The 19,156-nt window shown below is 46.6% G+C and overlaps 1 protein-coding gene across 14 annotated transcripts in view; it reads right to left on the bottom strand.

The window, feature by feature from the left end:
• Nucleotides 1-18,946, bottom strand: part of CHKA (choline kinase alpha) — a 61,731-nt gene extending 42,785 nt beyond the window's left edge. For 8 of the 14 annotated variants that reach the window (XR_007156192.1, XR_007156193.1, XR_007156191.1 and 5 more), the window contains exon 1: nucleotides 18,423-18,946. Coding sequence is in view for 8 of the 14 variants with exons in the window: in XM_047877397.1 (XP_047733353.1) it covers nucleotides 18,423-18,781 (359 nt within the window). In the remaining 6 variants the exon portion in view is untranslated. Of the gene's footprint in view, nucleotides 1-1,128; nucleotides 1,135-2,232; nucleotides 2,238-12,749; nucleotides 12,929-14,517; nucleotides 14,524-18,220; nucleotides 18,301-18,422 lie in introns of those variants that run through there. The other 6 variants (XM_047877401.1, XM_047877402.1, XM_047877408.1 and 3 more) reach the window with 6 other exon arrangements.
• Between the last annotated feature and the right edge of the window lie 210 nt (nucleotides 18,947-19,156).

The following is a 19,156-nucleotide window of genomic DNA, read 5'->3' as shown; positions in this document are numbered from 1 at the left end:
CATGACGACTTTGAACATTCTGGGTTGTTGTTTTGTTTTTTAAGTAGGCTCCATGCCCAACATGGGGCGTGAACTCAGGATCCTGAGATCAAGAGTCACACGCTCTATCCACCGAGCCAGCCAGGCGCCCCTACACATTCTGGGTTTTTTATTTGCCATTTTCCTAAGCTCCTCTTTTCCTACTTCTTTCTTGTTATTAAAATTCGGACCACACTCTAATGTTCCTTTTCCATTACACTACGAACATTTTCCATCAATTCATCATTTAAAACACAATTTTTAATCATGCATACAGTTTCATCTTAAAGACTGAGCATGGTGTATTTAGCCAAGGGCGGACTGCTGGAGATGGCGGGCTTCTACATAACTGTTCACTTCTATTCGTAACTCTATAGTACGGACACCTGTACATCAACCTTTACGCACAGTCTGACGAGACCCTTTAGTTACAGCTGGCTTTTCTGGGTCAAAGGACACTAACATCTTAAAATTCTTGCAGCCCACTGCCAAAGTATCCTACATATAAGCCACTCACTCGTCCTCGCCTTTTAGCACATCACAACTCCTGCCTCACAGTCTTGACTGACTTATCAATGAAAAGTTGATATATCAAAATATTACTTTCTAGAAACATCAATTTGCTAGTGAGAACTTATTTTTTTAAGGCTACAATATACAGGAAGTTAACAAAGGCTAGGAAAAATTTTAAAGTTAAAAAACTTGCACAGGAAATATTTGTAGGTACATCAATACAGACAAAAAAAGTTATTAAATAAACTATAAAACATGCTGAGAGCTAGCAGCTTTATTTAAATGACTTCTTGGCAACAAGCATCAATGATTTTCCCCCCAACTGATAAATGTCAATTCATTACTCTCCCCAGAAAGCCATAAAATTAATTGCACTAACCACTGTGAGGAGAAGAGAAAATCAGAAAATGTAAACTAGCAGTTAATCTAAAACTTTAGTTGACTCAGAAATGGGTCAAAGATACTATGTCACAGTAGGCAACATACTAATCAACAATTACTTTTTTTTTTATCAACAATTATTAAAAAGAGCCTTGAGAAACCCTACAAAACCATTTCAAAACAGAAACCACTCCATGTAACACTAACATCGGATACCTGATGCTACTCGCTCTCAAAGTGCCTTATGGCAAAAAAACATCAACCATGCCTTCTTAGCATGAAAGGTCTTCCTGACATAGAAGCCTACGTGGCAACAGGTTGCATGTAGTCAGAGATGAACGACAATATCCCCAAACACACAGGATTACTAATTCTCCTACATGTCAGCTATTCTATTACAACTCCACCTACCACAAAAAATACTCTAATGCTTGGGGCGCCTGGGTGGCTCAGTTGGTTAAGCGTCCAACTTCGGCTCAGGTCATGATCTCACAGTTTGTGGGTTCAAGCCCTGCGGCGGGTTCTGTGCTGACAGCTCAGAGCCTGGAGCCTGGAGCCTGCTTCGGATTCTGTGTCTCCCTCTCTCTCTGCCCCTCCCCTACTCGTGCTCTGTCTCCCTCTGTCTCAAAAATAAATAAAACATTTAAAAAAAAATTTTTTTTAATACTCTAATGCTTTAGCACTTAAACCACACACAGGTTATATAAGATTTCAATTATAAAGACCTGATCTTTAGATCACCATCTTATTTCAGGATGAAACAAAGAGAATTTTAACACCAATTCAGAATGATGGTTATTTCTGGGCAAAGGAAGGAACCTGAGGCCAATTAAGCAGAGTGTTCCAATTTGATAAAGTTCTTCTACTTTTGAATTCTTTACTACTTTCTAAATGTTTGTAATTTTTAATTAAGAGCTTATGTCACATACTTCATGGCATCTAATACACAATCAACAACATACACTGTAACAAACTCTTCTCAAAAAATCAGTTGGCAATTTAAGGTATATATAAAACCAAGACCGTAGGTAGCAGGAAAACATGGTGCTGGTAAAGATCACAACGGGTCAAAGCAACAACAATCTTGGGTATCCTCTCAATCACAATGGAGAATATCTGTTGGGGTCTATGGAGATTCTCTTTGACAGAGGCTTCAAAAGATCAGTGACATCTTCAAAAGGTTAAACATCAAGTCACCACCTGACCCAGCCATTCCACTCCTAAGACATATACACCCAAAAGAACTGAAAACATATGTCCTCACAAAAACTGTACACGATGTCCCCAATAGCCAAAAAATGGAAAAACTCAAATGTCTACCCACTGATGAATGAATAAACGAGCTGTGGAATATCATGCAACGGAATATTATTCAACCGCAAAAAGGAACAAAGTACTGATACATGCTACAACATGAACAAACACTGAAAACATTATACTAAGTGAAAGAAACGGTCACAAAGTCCACACATGTTGTAGGACCCTACCTGCCCATAAGATGTTAAATAGATTAGTGGTTGTCAGGAGCTAAGAAGGGGAGCATGGAGAGAGACTGCTATAATGGTACAGGATTTATTTCTGGGGTGATGAAAATGTTCTGAAAAGACAGTGGTTGCCTGAACCCTTTAAAAATACTAAAAACCACTGAACTGTGCAATTCAAAAGGGTGCACTTTATGGTATCCTAACAAAGCTGTTATTTTTCTCTTTAAACCAGTGATAACCAACTTGCCTTAAGTAGTTCACTGTGGACTGAACATTCATGGATTTATCTGAACCATCCTCTTAATATTAAACTTCTGTGTCTTAACTACGGCCACCATCATTTAGTTAAAATCTGCTCCCAACGACTGAACACTTCCAGGGGAACTGGAAGACCCTAAGAGCAATCAAGCTCTGGTTTTCGGATCTGGAAAAAGAAACATCAGTAAGAGCTGCAGAATGAGAAAGTTACCCAGTTTCCGGAAACTGTTCTGAGTCCCAGCTTCACATGTCCATTCTTACTCTTGCCCCACCACTACTACCAGGGGCCCTTTCCTCTCTGGTCCTGGCCAGATACTTCTTTTCTCCTCCCCACAGATCTTCTTTGCCACTTTTCCTTCCTCCCTTCAAGTCTGAGGCCAGCAGGAGAGGACTCTCACACAGACACAGAACCCACCACCTTCTCTTCTCCCCCTGTCCCGCTGCCGGGGTTCCAACGTCCTGGCACCCAGGACACTGTAAAAACAGTCAAGAGAAACATTCCAGAATAAAGTCCAGGGAATAGAAGTTTGCTAACACCCACCACTCTTGCCCTTTGCCCTCCTCCTACAGACTCCCATGCCGTCCACACTCTCCTGGCTTTTCAAAGTCTTTAACTTCCGCCTTAGTAGCTATGGCCGTCTCCCCCCCCCCAGAGGGGGCTTCCGCAGCGCATCATCCTGAATTCCGCCACTGAGCCAGCTGGCCAAACACAAAGGCAGGAAAAGGAAGAGAGACAGGAAGACTCAGAAAAGACGGCATTTTCAATAGCACATGGGCAGGGAAAAGTCAAACTACAACCATTACTTTAGGCATGAGTTGCCTGCCCACTGATCATACACACGCCCTGCAGAACCCTAGGCTTCTTATTCACAGTCCACAAATGGACAAAGGGCCACCCATACACCAGACCTGTCTCCAGTTTTCATTAGTGACGTGGGGTCCCTGAAAAGGGTCAGAGACACCTGCAAGATTCTTGGGCTTCCCCACATGCCCCTGCTCTCAACGTACACAAATGTCACCTGGTCCTGGACTGTAAGAGGATGTATGCCTGCACAGGTTTCTAACGCTCCGGCGTATCTGATTGGATGTGAGGGTGGCAATATCTTTTGGTTATTACCGATCTCAAACACGGGACCGAGCAACACACTCACGGTCCTCCGGAGTCCTTGGATACTTGCGCACATACCTGACAAGCAATGGGTGCTGTCATACGGAGCCACTGATCACAAAAAATCTGGGCGATAACAGGGACAGGAGAACATAACCCCCTGCCAAAACTGAAGTGCATATCTGAGTGAATATTAGAAAGAACCATCACACTGTGTGGGAACTGCAATGGGAAGGAGACTAGAAGATCAGACAGGAGGCTGATTATTAACACTATTAATTAACACTTTAACTTCCAGCAAACTACTCGACCTCTCTGGGACCCCGGGGCTAAGAACACCTCCCTCCTAGGACCGCTACCCAGATTAACTGAGATGAATGTGATCAATATAGTATCTGGCAATAGTAGGCACTTAATACATGCAATCTTTTTATTAGAGTGATTACCTTGGAAAACAGAAGCTCTGGTATTTGAACTATCATGAAAATATCAGAATAGTATTTAAGTTAAAATACAACATCATGTCCCTACTTAAAAGAATAAGACAGCTCAATAAATACCAATATAAAGCAATCTCTGAGATATAGTGCTGCTCTCAGCACACACAAAAAAGGTGATCTATTGTAAGTTCACATTTTTTTTTATTGTAAGTTTTAAAGAAGAGGAGGAGGCTACATATTCGTAGCCCCCTGCACACTGCCTGGCCCAGAGCAGCTCTCAATATTTGTTGGAAGAATGAGTACACCCAAATATACTAACACAGGCGAAGCATCTCTCTGGAAGAATGTTTAAGAACCTAAGAACGTCGCTTGCCTCTAGAGAGGAGCACTGGGGCCAGAGGTGACAGAAAGAATTGCGGCACACCCCTTCACGTCTGAATTTGAAAACCAGTACGCAGATTACCTACTCAAAAAAAAAAATTTTTTTTAACGACATGAACAAAATAACCCTTGTTCTTTCCCATTGTCTTCTGTAATCACTTCACAAAGAAAAGGAATGCTCAGGGAGGGAGCTAGCCCACTTGATTGAATTTCCTGGTTAATCATCAAGTAGGTACGAAGAAGTATCATCCTAACCATAAGACAATTACAGGTTAACGGAACATTCTTGTTGAAAATCTAAAATTCCTTCATACCTCCCTCCATTCCTGCCTTAAATATAACTTGCAAATATGATGTAGCTATTACCGATCTGAGCCCCTTGCTGATCTAAACATGAAATATCACTGCAGAACTAGAGAGGCAAGAACAACAAGGGAACTCAGACCTGAGTGGCTTCCAAAGCACAACAGGGAATGTTTTTAACTCTTAGATAATCTTGCATCTTCTTACTTTTACATTTTCTTTTAAAAGAATAAGATAAACAAGTCACCGAAATGAAAAGTATAGCAGAGAATACAGAGTCAATAATATTATAATAACATTTTTTAGTGACAGATGGAGACCACACCTATCATGGTGAGCACTGAATAATGTGCACAATTGTTGAATCTTACGTTGTACACCTGAAACTAATATAACCCTGTATGTTAATTATACTTCAATAAAAAACAAAACGTTCTCGTAAAAGAAAAGAGTATTAAAGCAGAAGAACCCAGAGATACCATTTAAACCATAACTTCTCAAACTCTCCCATCAAAGTGTTTCGAATGCCAGGTAAGAAACACGTTTGCTTTCTCATAAGTGCAAACTTTTATATACATATCCAGGCAGCATTTTCTCTTCTGCTCCATAATATACCATTTTTCTGTTTTAACAAACACAGCTGCTCAATGCAAACTACTCTCTGAATCTGTTAATACCATTAGCTTTCTGGGGAGATTTATAAGATTACACGGTGGCCGGAGTACTAACATAGGTATTCTAGTTTGATAAGCACAAATCTAACCCTTTACTTGATTTTACGGACAAGAGAGTAGTTTAAAAAAAAAAAAAAAAAAAAAAAGAATAAGGAAAATTTTAAGTAAATTGGGCCCCAGCTCATTGAGCTTTTACTGCAAACTTCGTGCCTCAAGTCACATAACAGATAATATTCTGGGTGCTTTTCAGGATTGTTATGCCCAGGCCTCCTTTTCAGACCTGCATTTCCTGATGGCCTTTAACACAGCCTAAATGTTTTTTATCCATTATCTATAATAAGAGCTCATTTGCTTCTTGATTAATTTTCCAACCCTCAACTTCAGAGAACTAGATAGTTTTCTCCCCCAACTTGTCTTTCTCTACATCAGCTCCATTGTTCCAGAGCTGGTAGCACACCCCTTTCCAACAGAAGTCTAGGCTGCTAGACAGTAAAGCAGCTCAGGGAAATTTATATGTTACCTACACCCCGGGGCAAGTCCGCAAAACCCCAAAACCCGGCAGTGCACAAAATAAATCAAGTTCCTCTTAATTTGCTACTAGGCCCTCACCATTCAAACAGGCTACTCTAACATGTAGCCATAAAGCACAATTAATCCCCAGACGTAATATACTGGCAAAGTGTACATCGTCAGGGAAGGGGAGAGAAAATGGACACTTCTCCGCTACGAGGTAAATGAGACAAGGCCACTGACGTCACCATTTGGGGCACAGCTGTTTTTCACCTGGGAGGCCAGCAGTGGCCGAAGTGCTCCCCTTTGAAACACAGGGAACAAGTCGCTCGAAGTGACCCAACCATAAGAAGAGGAAGCAAAGGAAGGCGGCTACTGCTGCCACAGCTGGAAAGTTACCCCTCTGCTTTCTACTGTCCGGACCATCACGTGGGACAGGACAGTGCTGCCCGTAAACTCCTCACCCCCTCTCCAGGCGTAAAGTCACAGGAGCGAGCTGTCATCTTGGTTCCACAGCACAAACAGAGGAAACAAAGGCCACTTCGCAAATGTGTTCAGACTTTCCACCCACCTTGCCAAAAACATCGAATGCTACCATCAGGTGTTGGCCACGAAAACTGTTACTCAATTTTGGTTGCTCTGTAAAGTTCACACAGCGTGTTAAATACACTCTACATGTGAAAGGAAGTCAAGGGGTGTCTGCACGTGACTCCTGATGTCACAATTGTGAGTTCGAGCCCCACACTGGGTGTAGAAATTACTTAAAATAATAAAATGGAGGAGGAGGAGGGAGGGGGGAGGAGGGGAAGAAGAGAAAGAAGAGGAGGAGGAGGAGGAGGAGGAGGAGGAGGAGGAAGGGGCCCCTGGGTGGCTCAGTTGGTGGCTCACCAATTCTTGGTGTGGCTCAGGTCATGATCTCACAGCTCATGGGTTCAAGCCCCATGTTGGGCTCTGCACTAACAATGCGGAGACTGCTTGGGACCCTCTCTCCCTCTCTCTCTCTCTCTCTCTCTGCCCTTTCCCTGCTCCTGCTCGCTCACTCTTTCTCTTTTTCAAAATAAATAAACATCTAAAAAAAAAAGAAGAAATCATAAACAAAATTGTTAATAAAAATAAATAAAAGGAAGACAGACTGGAGTCAACGAGATCATCAAAACTTTCTCAGCCCCAGGGAAAAAGCTTAACAGTCCAGTAGATGTGATTTATTTGGGCTGCATCATGTGACCCACTTTAACACATCAGCATCAGGAAGCTGGCATACACAGTACAGATTTGGGCACTTGGCGAATGTCACAGCCCGAGATTCAAGTACCAGTTTGTGGGTTAAGAAGTAGCTGGGGAGGGGCGCCTGGGTGGCTCAGTCGGTTGTGTGTCCGACTTCAGCTCAGGTCAGGATCTCACAGTCTGTGAGTTTGAGTCCCACGTCAGGCTCTGTGCTGACAGCTCAGAGCCTGGAGCCTGCTTCAGGTTCTGTTGTCTCCCCCTTTCTCTGCCCCTCCCCTACTCATGCTCTGTCTTTGTCTCAAAAATGAATAAAAATTAAAAAAAAATTTTTTTTAAAAAGAAGTAGTTGGGAGATTTTGCTGAAGAACAAATTTTAACTACAAGTTATAAGGCAAACATATAAGAGAGAGCTTCTGAGCTAGTCTCTGCATTTGCATCTAGGAGTGGCTTCAATGTTCTCAACTCTTTATGCTACAGAGTGTATTTTTCTAAAAATTTGGAGTATAATCACTTCGCTAGATAGGGTTTATTGTGTAATACAGCTTTTATTTTAGGAACACATTTTTAAACAGCTTTAAAACTGGCTCGCATCCTTTATTTGTAGACTTAGCAGGTCTCAAAGAGGTCACTTAATTCCTATTTTGTTCCACAGCAGTCTAGGCAGGAAAATTCCATGCTATAGTGATACAACTTAGTGGAGTGCCCAAAGTCTTGAAATATGACATTCCTAATGTCAAACATCTACATACCTTTTTGTTCCAATTTTTCAACAGCCATTGTTTTAAGTTTTTATTTTTTATTTTTATTTTTTCAGTAGGCTCTAAGCTCAGCATGGAGACCAACACGGGGCTGGAACTCATACCCGTGAGATCAAGACTTGGGCTGAGATCAAGATTTGGGTGCTTCACCTTACTGAGCCACCCAGGCGCCCCTTTTTTCTTCTTCATTTTTTTTTTAGTAATCCCTACACTCAACACAGGGCTTGAATTTACAACCCTGAAGTCAAGGGTTTCCGTAGTGTAGCGGTTATCACGTTCGCCCGACAACCCTGAAGTCAAGAGCCAGCCAGGCACCCCTATTTTTTTCCAATCTTTAAATTGTGATAAAATACACCTATCAATTTACCACCTTAACCGTTTTTAAGTGCACAGTTCAGTGGCATTAAGTGTATTCACACTGTTTTTGCAAACACCACCACCATTTGTCTCCACAACTCTTTTTATCTTGCAAAACTGAAACTGAGCCATTGGGCACTAGGGCTCCATTCTCCCCCCACCCCCACCCCCCGCCCCCGGCCACCACCATCTACTCTGTGTGTATGAATATGACTATGCTAGAGGTCTCACAGAAGTCGGATCGTACAATACAGGTCTTTTTTGTGACTGGCAAGCATTTCACTTAGCATGTCCTCAAGGTTAATCCCTGTGGTAGCATGTGTCAGAACCTCCTTCTTTTAGGGGCGCCTGGGTGGCTCGGTTGGTTGAGTGTCCCAACTCTTCATTTAGGCTCAGGTCATGATCCCAGGGTCATGGGATCAAACGGAGTATGGAGCCTGCTTAAGCTTCTCTCTCTCCCTCTGCCCTTCTCCCCGGCGAGTGCGCGCTTTCTCTCAAATTAAAAAAAAAGACTCTCTTTAAGGTTAACAAATACTCCATTGTACGTAAATGGGACATTTTGCTAATCCATTCATCCATCAAAAACATCTGTATATCTTTAATTGTTTGGAAAAGGATTCATATTCAGGTGTATCAGCTCAATGTTCCGGGAATGATCAACCCAAGAACCTGCCTGCTCCAGAGAAATCTTGAACAAAAGATTTTCACCTGCTAAACTAAGATGGGGAGTTATCTGATCCGCACCTAACCAACCGTATTTTGCTAAAAAGCAAAAAAGCTCCTGAAATGTCTGCAAATTATCCACAAGTAACTGGGCATCAAGTCCAGCATGCAGACTCAGTCTCCCTGGGGCTCGCCGCCTGGAAACAAAAGGTTTCACTTTTTCTCAAAGTCAAATGACTGGGGTGCAAGGGGGGGGGGGGAATTCAAACACAACCACTATCTCCACAGAGAAAGGACTGGCAAGAACAAAGGACTGGATGCATAGAAAATAGAAGACAGTGAAATACCAAAACAGCCAATGAATTTGGAGCACAAACGGAATGAGGGAAAAAAAAGGGGGGGGGGGTGTGGATTTTTGCAAAACTTCTTCTGACCATCTAAAACTCAACTTGAAATAATCATAGCTCAGGTGGAGGGGGAAAAAAAAAAAACAAAACTAGAGTGAAATGCCAGCATCAGTGTGTGGTAATCAGGAACAGATGCCTTAACCCCGAGCCTGGAGGCAGAGTTAAGAGAACAGCCTTTGACCTTGGTGAGCTGCTGGCTCCCAGACAGCTGTGTGGCCTTGGGCAAGTTACTCGATGCCTTTTAAGCCTGTCTTCTAGCCATAAAATAATGCAGGAGCATCTGATAGGGGTTTTTGTGATGATCAGGTAATGCCAGCCGCTCACCAGGGGCAACGGTAAAGCAAAGGTGCATGTGTTAAGAGTGGGCCAAACGGACGAAAGAGGAAAGCTGGTCTTCAGTCCCATATTCCAAGGGCTGTTCAACCTTGGCACTGTTGACACTCGGGGTCTGAGAATCCTCTGCTGGAGGAAGAGGAGGGGTTGTCCTTTGTACTGTAAAATGGTTAGCGGTATCCCTGCTCTCCACCCACTACATCCCCTTAGTGCCACCACCACAACCACCACCCAATCGTGGTAATCCACATGTCCCACAGAAAGGGTTCCTAAAACACCGATTTTTTTTTAAGTTTACTTATTTATTGTGAGAAAGACAGAGGACAGAGGAGGGGCAGAGAGAAAGGGAGGGCGAGAGAATCCCAAGCGGGCACTGCACTGTCAGTGCAGAGCCCGACGTGGGGCTCGAACCCACGAACCGTGAGATGGTGAACTGAGCCGAAACCAAGAGTCAGATGCTTAACTGACTGAGCCACCCAGGCGCCCCCCCTAAAATACCCATTTCAAGCCAGTATTTTTTTTTTTTTAACCTTTATTGATTTTTGAGACAGAGAGAGAGCATGAACGAGGGAGGTTCAGAGACAGAGGGAGACACAGAATCTGAAACAGGCTCCAGGCTCTGAGCTGTCAGCACAGAGCCTGATGTGGGACTCGAACTCACAGACTGTGAGATCATGACCTGAGTCGAAGTCGGATGTTCAACCGACTGAGCCACCCAGGCGCCCCTCAAGCCACTATTCTTAGCATCCTTGGAAGGTAGCATGCTTCTTCCTGCTCTTCTCACCAGAGAGGTTCTTGCACCTTTCAGAGTTCAGGGGTGCTGCCACTTTCTCCACAAAGGGCTCCCACATCACTCCTAGCTCACATGGACCTCCCAGGCCTTATTGTCTTACTGTTTCATCATCAGCCCCTGGGTCACTGGGACACTGAACAGAAAAAGCACCGGCCACAGTGAGACGTGTAAATATGTTATGATTGACAAGGAGTGGCGCCTGGCTGGCTCAGTCAGTAGGACATACAACTCTTGACCTCGGGGGCTGTGAGTGTAAGCCCCAGGTTGGGTACAGAGCTTGCTTACACACATACATAACTTATGAAAGACATGTACAGTACAACCTCGTTGTGGATACAAAACAGACCCCTGAAAAGCTAAAGACAAGGGCTGTCCAAGGGCAGGACAAGATTCTCCGCCAGCTGATAGAGGATGGTGAGATAGTGGAGGGGGCTAGGCTGGCTGCCAGGGTTCCACTGCAGGGAAAAACCCAGAAGGAGAACATGGGCATCGGTATCAGAGCTGGACAAGCTAAGAGGCTAGACTGAAAAAAAAAAAAAAAAAATCCTGGAACTAATAAGAATTATAGCAAGGTTGCAGGATACAACGTTAACATAAAAGTCAATCACTGTCCCCTATACTAGCAATGAACAAGTACAAATTAAAATGAAAAACCTATTCTCACATACATCAGCAACCAAAAAATGAAACACTGAAGTATAAATGTAACAAAATATGAACAAGATCTATAAGAAGAAAAATACAAACCTCTAATGAAAAATATCAAAGAACTAAATAAAATGAAGAAATAGCCCATGCCCATGGATAGGAAGACTCGATACTGCCAAGATGTCAATTCTTCCCTACTTGTGTAGATCCGACGAATCCCTATCAAAATCCCAATGTTGGCAAACTGACTCTGGAGTTTCCGTGGAGGGGCGAAACACCCAGAATAGCCAATCTGGCATTAAAGGAGAAGAACAAAGTCAGAGGACTGACACTACCTGACTTCAAGACTTGCTACAAAGCTGCATAATCAGGACTGTGTGGTGTTGGCAAAACAATGGACAAACAGATCGATGGAACAGATTGCACAGCCCAGAAATAGATCCACATAAATCCAGTCCACTGATCTTGACAAAGAGCAAAGGCAATTTAGTAGGGAAAGGACAGTCTTAACAAATGGTGCTGGAATGACTAGACATTCACATTTAAAAAATGAAATCTAGACACAGACCTTACATCCTTCCCCAAAGGTAACACAAAATGGATCCTAGATGTAAACGTAAACTGCAAAACGACAAACCAGACTATAACAGGAAATCACCTAAACAACCCTGTTACGGTGATTACATCTTAGATACCACACCAAAGGCATGATCCAGGAAAGAAATAATTGATAAGCTCGACTTCATTAAAATTTAAAACTTCTCCGCAAAAGACGTCATTCAAGAAAATAAGACGACAACCACAAACTGGAAGAAAATACCTGCAAAAGACACACTGGGTAAATGACTATCGGCCAAAAGATACAAAGAACCCTTTGATCACGACAATAAGGAAATAAACAGCTCAACTTAAAAAATGGGCAAAAACCCTAAACGCACGCCTCACCAAAGAAGACAGGCAGAGGACAAGAAAGCATATACATCACATGTCCTCAGGGAATTGCAAATTAAAACCACAAGACACCAGCTCACACCTATTAGAGTGGCCCAAATCTAGACCACTGACCCCGAATGCGGGCAAGGGTGCAGAGCGACAGGAGCTCTCGCTCACAGCTGGCAGCAGCCCTGGAGATCAGACCAGCAGTATCTTTTTTTTTTTTTTTTTTTTAATGTTTTTATTTATTTTTGAGACAGAGAGAGAGCATGAACAGGGGAAGGGCAGAGAGAGGGGGAGACACAGAATCCGAAACAGGCCCCCAGGCTCTGCGCTGTCAGCACACAGCCCGACGCGGGGCTCAAACTCACAAGCTGTGAGATCGTGACCTGAGCTGAAGTCAGACGCTTAACCGACTGAGCCACCCAGGCGCCCCAGACCAGCAGTATCTTAACAAAACGAAACATGCTCTTACCCCTCGAGCTAGCAACCGCACCCCTTCATATTTACTCAAAAGAGGAGAAAGCTTATGTCCGCACAGAAAGCCGCACATGGATACTTACAGCAGCTTTCTTCCTAACTGCTGAAACTTAGAGGCAACCAAGGTGTCCCGCAGTAGGTAAACGGACAGACCGTAGTCCATGCGGATGAAATAGTGTTCAGTACTGAAACGACACACGCTATCAAGCCACGAAGGAGACTTTTAAATGCAGGCTGTTAAGTGAAAGAAGCCAATCGAAAAGGCTACATGCTTCGTGCTTCCCATCATACGACATCTGAGAAAAGGGGTTGGGAGGAGAGAGGGGTAAATAAACAGGCAGAGGACAGAGGACTTTCAGGGCACAGACGCTACTCTGCAGGTTGCTACAATGGTGGAAATGCGTCATCATACGTTTCTCCAAACCCACAGAATGCACAACACTGGAAGTGAACCTTAGCGTGAAGTAAATCATGGACTTTGAGTGACGGGGACGTGTTGATGTAGGTTCACGGATTTTAACAAATGTACCACTCTGGTGTGGGGGGCGGGGGGCGAGGTCAACAGTGATGGAGGTTTTGGTGGGGTGGGGGACTGGGGTGTACAGGAACTCTCTGTGCTTTCTGCTCAGTTTGGCTGTGAACTAAAACTGTTCTAAAAAAAATTAAGTGTATTTTTTCTAAGTAAGCTCTATGCCCAATGTGGGGTTCGAACTCACGACCCCAAGATCAAGAGTCACATGCTCCACTAAGCCAGTCCTATGCTCCAAGTTTATTAATTTTTTTAAAAAAGTAAGACCCCTTAAGGGACCAAATTTTCACAGTAAACAGTAAAAACAAAATGTAAATGAAACGTCTTGGAAAATGAAACTAAAAGTTATTTATAACATAAGTTATAATGCAACCGTGCACATAAAAAGGAAATTAGGTAGGGAATTTTGGCATAATTTTACCAAAAAGTTAACGATGACACCATAAACCATAATTCACTCCCTGTTTGACTTGTATTGCATCATTCTGTAAATACATCTACGGACTTGGCCAGTCTTTTCAAGGGCTTCTCTCTCTTTTGATGTTTAAATGATTCTATTGTGAAGGGCTCATGGTATCATGCTCCCCATCAATTTTCAACTGTTAGTGGGTCTGTGGGATATATTGTGTCAACAGGTATGTGTGAAACTTTAACAGCTCTCAAGCGTTTCTTCCAGCAAACTTCAGGAAATCTTGCAGAGATCTGCAATTTCATTTCACAACTGACTGTGACTTTTATCAATCAGCAACGAGAGTGATAATAACAAACACTTGATTTGATGGGCCTGGACAAAAGTTAGTGTTCAGCTGCGACAGTTGGGCATGGACAAAATTTTTGAGTGGTCAGTTTATTAATGACAATTTCTATGTTATGGTAATTTTTTTAAACGTTTATTTATCTTTGAAAGGGAGAGAGACAGAGTGCGAGCAGGGAGGTGCAGAGAGCAAGACACAGAATCTGAAGCAGGATCCAGGGTCTGAGCTGTCAGCACTGAGCCCAACTTGGGGCTCGAACCCACGATCCGTGGGATCATGACCTGAGCTGAAGTCAGACGCTTAACCGCCTGAGCCACCCAGGCACCCCTATGTTATGGTAATTCTTTTCTTTCCCTATACCACTGCTAAAGGACTCAGGCAAACAACAGTCTGATTACAGAGACCCCTGCCATCAATCACATTAAAAGGATAGTGAAGAGGCCAATTTAAGCTAAAATCCAGTGCCTACCACGAGTCAGGCACTATTCCACTGCTGGAGACATGAGGATGAACAGGAAATGCCCTCTAGGAATTAATTCAATCTAACATGGGAGTCAAAGAATAAACACACAGATGTGGTAAGTGCTGTTGCCGTGAAGGTGTGTATGTATATGAAGTGCTATGGAGGACAAACAAACAGGGAAGAAATTAATTCTGTTTCTCCCTAAGCCAGGCCTCGAAAGAGGAAGTTTAGAAGCAGACACCAGGCTGCCAAGCAGAGTAGAGGCGCAAAGAAAGGCCTGGAGACTGAAAACACAAAGCTCATTCAGGAAACGCAGGGTCCAGTGTAACTAGCTCCCTGTTCCTTGTTGCTGGCAAGGGGGGAGAGCGATTTTTAAACAATAGCAACAACAACAAGAAAGAACCACTCTAAAAAGGGAGGCAGGGGCCCAAGCTGAAAGCACGCCAACAAGTTTGGATTTTAATCTCCAGCTACAGGAAGCCACAGTAAACTTTTAAAGCTAAAGGAACAGGGGCGCCTGGGTGGCTCAATCAGTTGAGCCTCTGACTCTGGCTCAGGTCATGACCTCATAGTTCGTGGGTTTGAGCCCCGTGTCGGGCTCTGTGCCGACAGCTCGGAGCCCGGAGCCTGCTTCGGATTCTGTGTCTCCCTCTCTCTCTCTGCCCCTCCCCACTTGTGCTCTGTCTCTCTCAAAAATAATAAATAAACATTAAAAAAATTTTTTTTGATTTTTTTAAACAAGAATAACAATATTTGAGAAATACCGGGCAACAAGATATAGAATGGATGGGGGTGGGGGGGACCCAAAGTGCAAGGACATCCACAGGTGCCTCCTGGTACAGGGTCTAAGCAAGGGCGCAGGCCTGGACTCCTGGCTTCAGAAACAGCAGAGGAGACAGCAGGTGTGAACGCAAAAGGCAAAAGCGGCTCGCCAGGTCTCAGCTGTCACTGCAGGCAGAGGAGGGGCCTCCGGGGGAGTGCAAAGGTGGCAGTGGTCCTGCAGCTCTGGCCAGCTGCTGTTTCAACTCCAAGGCAGAAAGCAGCAAAAGCATATGCCAGGGCGGGAAGGAGCAAAAGGGTTAAACGTGGGACAGACTAGCCGGACTGAGTTGAGGTAGTGAGGTCTGATAAACCCCTGCGGACAGACCAGCACCAGTAAAAAGCTGAAAGATTGTGAAGTGTCAATAACACGATAGCCAGAGACACAGGAAGTGCCACCTGCCTGTGGAGGGCCACTGGATTTCGACCCAGAGGAATCCCTTTCCTTGCTCTGAACTGCCTCTTTTGCCCCCCCCCCACCTTATTTTGAGAGAGAGAGAGAGAGAGAGAGAGAGGGCACAAGTGAGCGAGGGACAGAGAGACAGAATCACACAAGGAGCAGGGGGAGGGGGGAAAGAGTGGGGGAGGGGGAGAGAGTGGGGGAGGGGGGAGACAGGAGGAGGCGGCAGGGGGGAGGGAGAGGGAGGGAGAGGGAGAGAGGGAGGAAGGAAGGGAGGGAGGGAGGGAGGGAGGGAGGGAGGGAGGGAGGGAGAAGCAGAGCTCACCCGAAACGGGGCTCAAGTTCAAGAACCAAGAGCTCATGACCTGAGCCAAAGTCAGATGTGTAACAAACTGAGCCACCCAGGCGCCCACCTCTTTTGCCCCTTTTTAAAGCTAGGCATCACCCACTTCCCATGTGCTAAATCACCTCTTTTCTCATTAAACCCATTCCATAATTACATTCTATTGCAGAAAACAGAACTAAGAGGCAATGTATACCATAGTTTTAAAAGGTCCTCTAAACAGAAAGGAGAGCTTCCAAGACTACTTCCGCGAGTACCAATTCCTGGAGAAAAGAAAACATCTTCAATGCTCTTACAGTAACAGTTACTAATTTTTTTTTTAATGTTTATCTATTTTTGTTTTTTTTTTTTTTTAAATTTTTTTTTTTAACATTTATTTATTTTTGGGACAGAGAGAGACAGAGCATGAACGGGGGAGGGGCAGAGAGAGAGGGAGACACAGAATCGGAAACAGGCTCCAGGCTCCGAGCCATCGGCCCAGAGCTTGACGCGGGGCTCGAACTCATGGACCGCGAGATCGTGACCTGAGCCGAAGTCGGACGCTCAACCGACTGAGCCACCCAGGCGCCCCAATGTTTATCTATTTTTGAAGGAGAGAGAGAGAACATGAGCAGAGAGAGAGGGGACACAGAATCCGAAGCGGGCTCCAGGCTCTGAGCTGTCAGCACAGAGCCCCACGCGGGGCTCAAACTCACAAACCGCGAGATCACGGCCTGAGCCGAAGTCGGCCGCTTAACCGACTGAGCCGCCCAGGTGCCCCTATTCATTTTTTAAATGAAAGTGTCTCCAAAACTATCACATTCAGGTAGGCCTGAAAATTCTCAAAGAAAAGGGTGATAGAGATCATCCCAGGCCATGTAATCATCAGTCTGTATAAACGAGAAACCTAGAGGGGCTGGAGGGCAGTGGCTACTCGCTGATGTCAGAGTCGGAGAGACTGGGTCTCCGGCACCCCACTCCTGCCCCAGTGCTCTTGCCTGTTGCCTGTGAGGATGTTCGGACACCCGGGATCCAGCCTTAAGACGTTCCCTTGTGGGCCCTTTCAGGGGAGTGTCACTGGCCGGTTAAGCTGTTGTGTTTTGCTTAAAACTGTCGTTGTAGGGGCGCCTGGGCGGCTCAGTCGGTTGAGCGTCCGACTTCGGCTCAGGTCACCATCTCGCGGTCTGTGAGTTCGAGCCCCGCGTCGGGCTCTGGGCTGACGGCTCAGAGACTGGAGCCTGCTTCGGATTCTGTGTCTCCCTCTCTCTCTGCACCTCCCTGTTCACACTCTGTCTGTCTCCCTCAAAAATAAATAAACATTAAAAAAATTTTTTAATAAGTAAAATGAAAACATAAAAAACCTTTCACTGGGCAAACTCCTTTGATTCCCACCTTTGGCTCCTACTGCTCGTAAGCAAATCCGTGAGAGGGGCCAGAGGCACAACAAGGAAGTGAAGCTCTGCTGCGAGACTGGGCGCAGAAAAGGAATCAAATGACTAAAACTGGAGTTGGGGATTATCAGTGGCAGGCGGCCAGTTTCCAGATACTACACTCTGCCTAGTCAAGCAGCTAAAAGAAAACGGGCAGAGAAAGAGATGCACTTTTAAAGGCCTAGGGGCGCCTGGGTGGCTCAGGGCACCGCCTCGAGGTTCGTGAGTTCGAGCCCCGCGTCCAGCTCACTGCTGTCGGGTGCAGAGCCGGCTTCGGACCCCCCTGCCCCCCTCTCTCTGACCCTCCCCCATTCATGCTCTGTCTCTCTCTGTCTCAAAAGTAAATAAACATTAAAAAAAATTTTTTTTTAAATAAATAAATAGGTCCCACGCTAAACGTTAAACGGTCATCTCCTGGGACCAGAGTGGCCCCCAAAATCAAGGCAGCCCCTTTTCCTCTTGCGTCTGAATAAACACACGCGGACATGTCTTCGGTCATTTAAATACATGGCTACATATTTTTAGCTTAAGAAAAGGGGAGGCCCTTTCCACCTCGCTACTCGTCATTCCTGGAGCCACACCTCCTAAACTCGGACCACGAAGACACCCCTACGTCTGAGCAGCGTTGGCGGGGAACGAGCAGCTGTTACCCCCAGGACACGAACAAGTGCATTTCGGGGGCGGGGAGCCAATCGCGGACGCGAGGAACTCGCAGTGAAGTTACCAAGGGTCTTCTTTCAAAGCCACTCACAACATCCCCCCTCACTCAAGGCCCTGAACCCCCAGAGGGAGGGCCTCCCCCGGCAAGGTTTCATGAGCTTCTGCACAAAACGCACTTTGTGATGATTCAACGGTATTGTTCTGCTCGGAGGAGACCTGTCTTCGCACGGAACCGGGATCCGTTCAACAGCCGGTCTTCTGGCAGGTCTGGGGGGGGGGGGGGCTTGGGTTTCCCACGGGGTCCGCCCCCGCCCCGGCCAGCGGCTCCCCCCCGCGTCCGCCCTGCGCGCCCACCCCCGGCGGGGCGCCGCCACCGACCTGATGACACTGATGTGGAACTGGTCCTCGCGAAGGCCCCGCCAGGCGCCGGGCAGGAACTCCTTGCACCACAGATAGGCCCTGCGCCGCGTCCGAGGCTCGGGCTGCTCGTCGGCCGGCGGCGGCGGCGGCGGCGGCGGCGGCGGCAGCGGCAGCGGCGGCGGCGGCGGCGGCGGCGGCAGCGCGAGCGGCGGCTGCGGGCCGCCCAGCTGCTTGGGCTCGAGGTCGCTGGCGGCGTCGCGCTGCTGCCCCACGCCGGGCGCCGGGGCCGCGCTGCCGCCGCCGCCGCCGCCGCAGCTCAGGAGCAGCCCGAGCGGCGAGGGCTCCGCCTCGCCCCCGTTGCAGAACTTGGTCTTCATGCCGGGCAGGCGGCCGAGGAGGCGCGGACGGCCGCAGCGCGAGAGAGCGAGGCTCAGGGTCCGGCCGGGCGCCCCCCTCACGGAGGCCGGGCGCGGAGGCCGCTCGGCGGCTCGCTGACCGGCCGGCCGGGGGCGGGAGCGGCGGTTGGGGGCGCGCCGGGCGGGCGCGGGGCGGCGGCGCGGAGGGAGCGAGCGAGCGAGCGAGCGAGCGGCGGCGGCGGCGGCGGCTGAGACGCTCGGCGGGCCCCGCTGGCCGCGGCGCGCGCTCCTATACCGCCGCCGCACGAGGAGCGCCGCCCGCGTCACAGCCCGCCCTCGAGCCCGCCGCTGATTGGCCGCCGGCCGCCGCCGATTGGCCTCACAGCCGCCACCGCC

This window comes from Prionailurus viverrinus, chromosome D1, assembly GCF_022837055.1.
Source record: "Prionailurus viverrinus isolate Anna chromosome D1, UM_Priviv_1.0, whole genome shotgun sequence".
NCBI lineage: Eukaryota > Metazoa > Chordata > Mammalia > Carnivora > Felidae > Prionailurus > Prionailurus viverrinus.
This window is presented reverse-complemented; position numbering and strand designations above follow the sequence as displayed.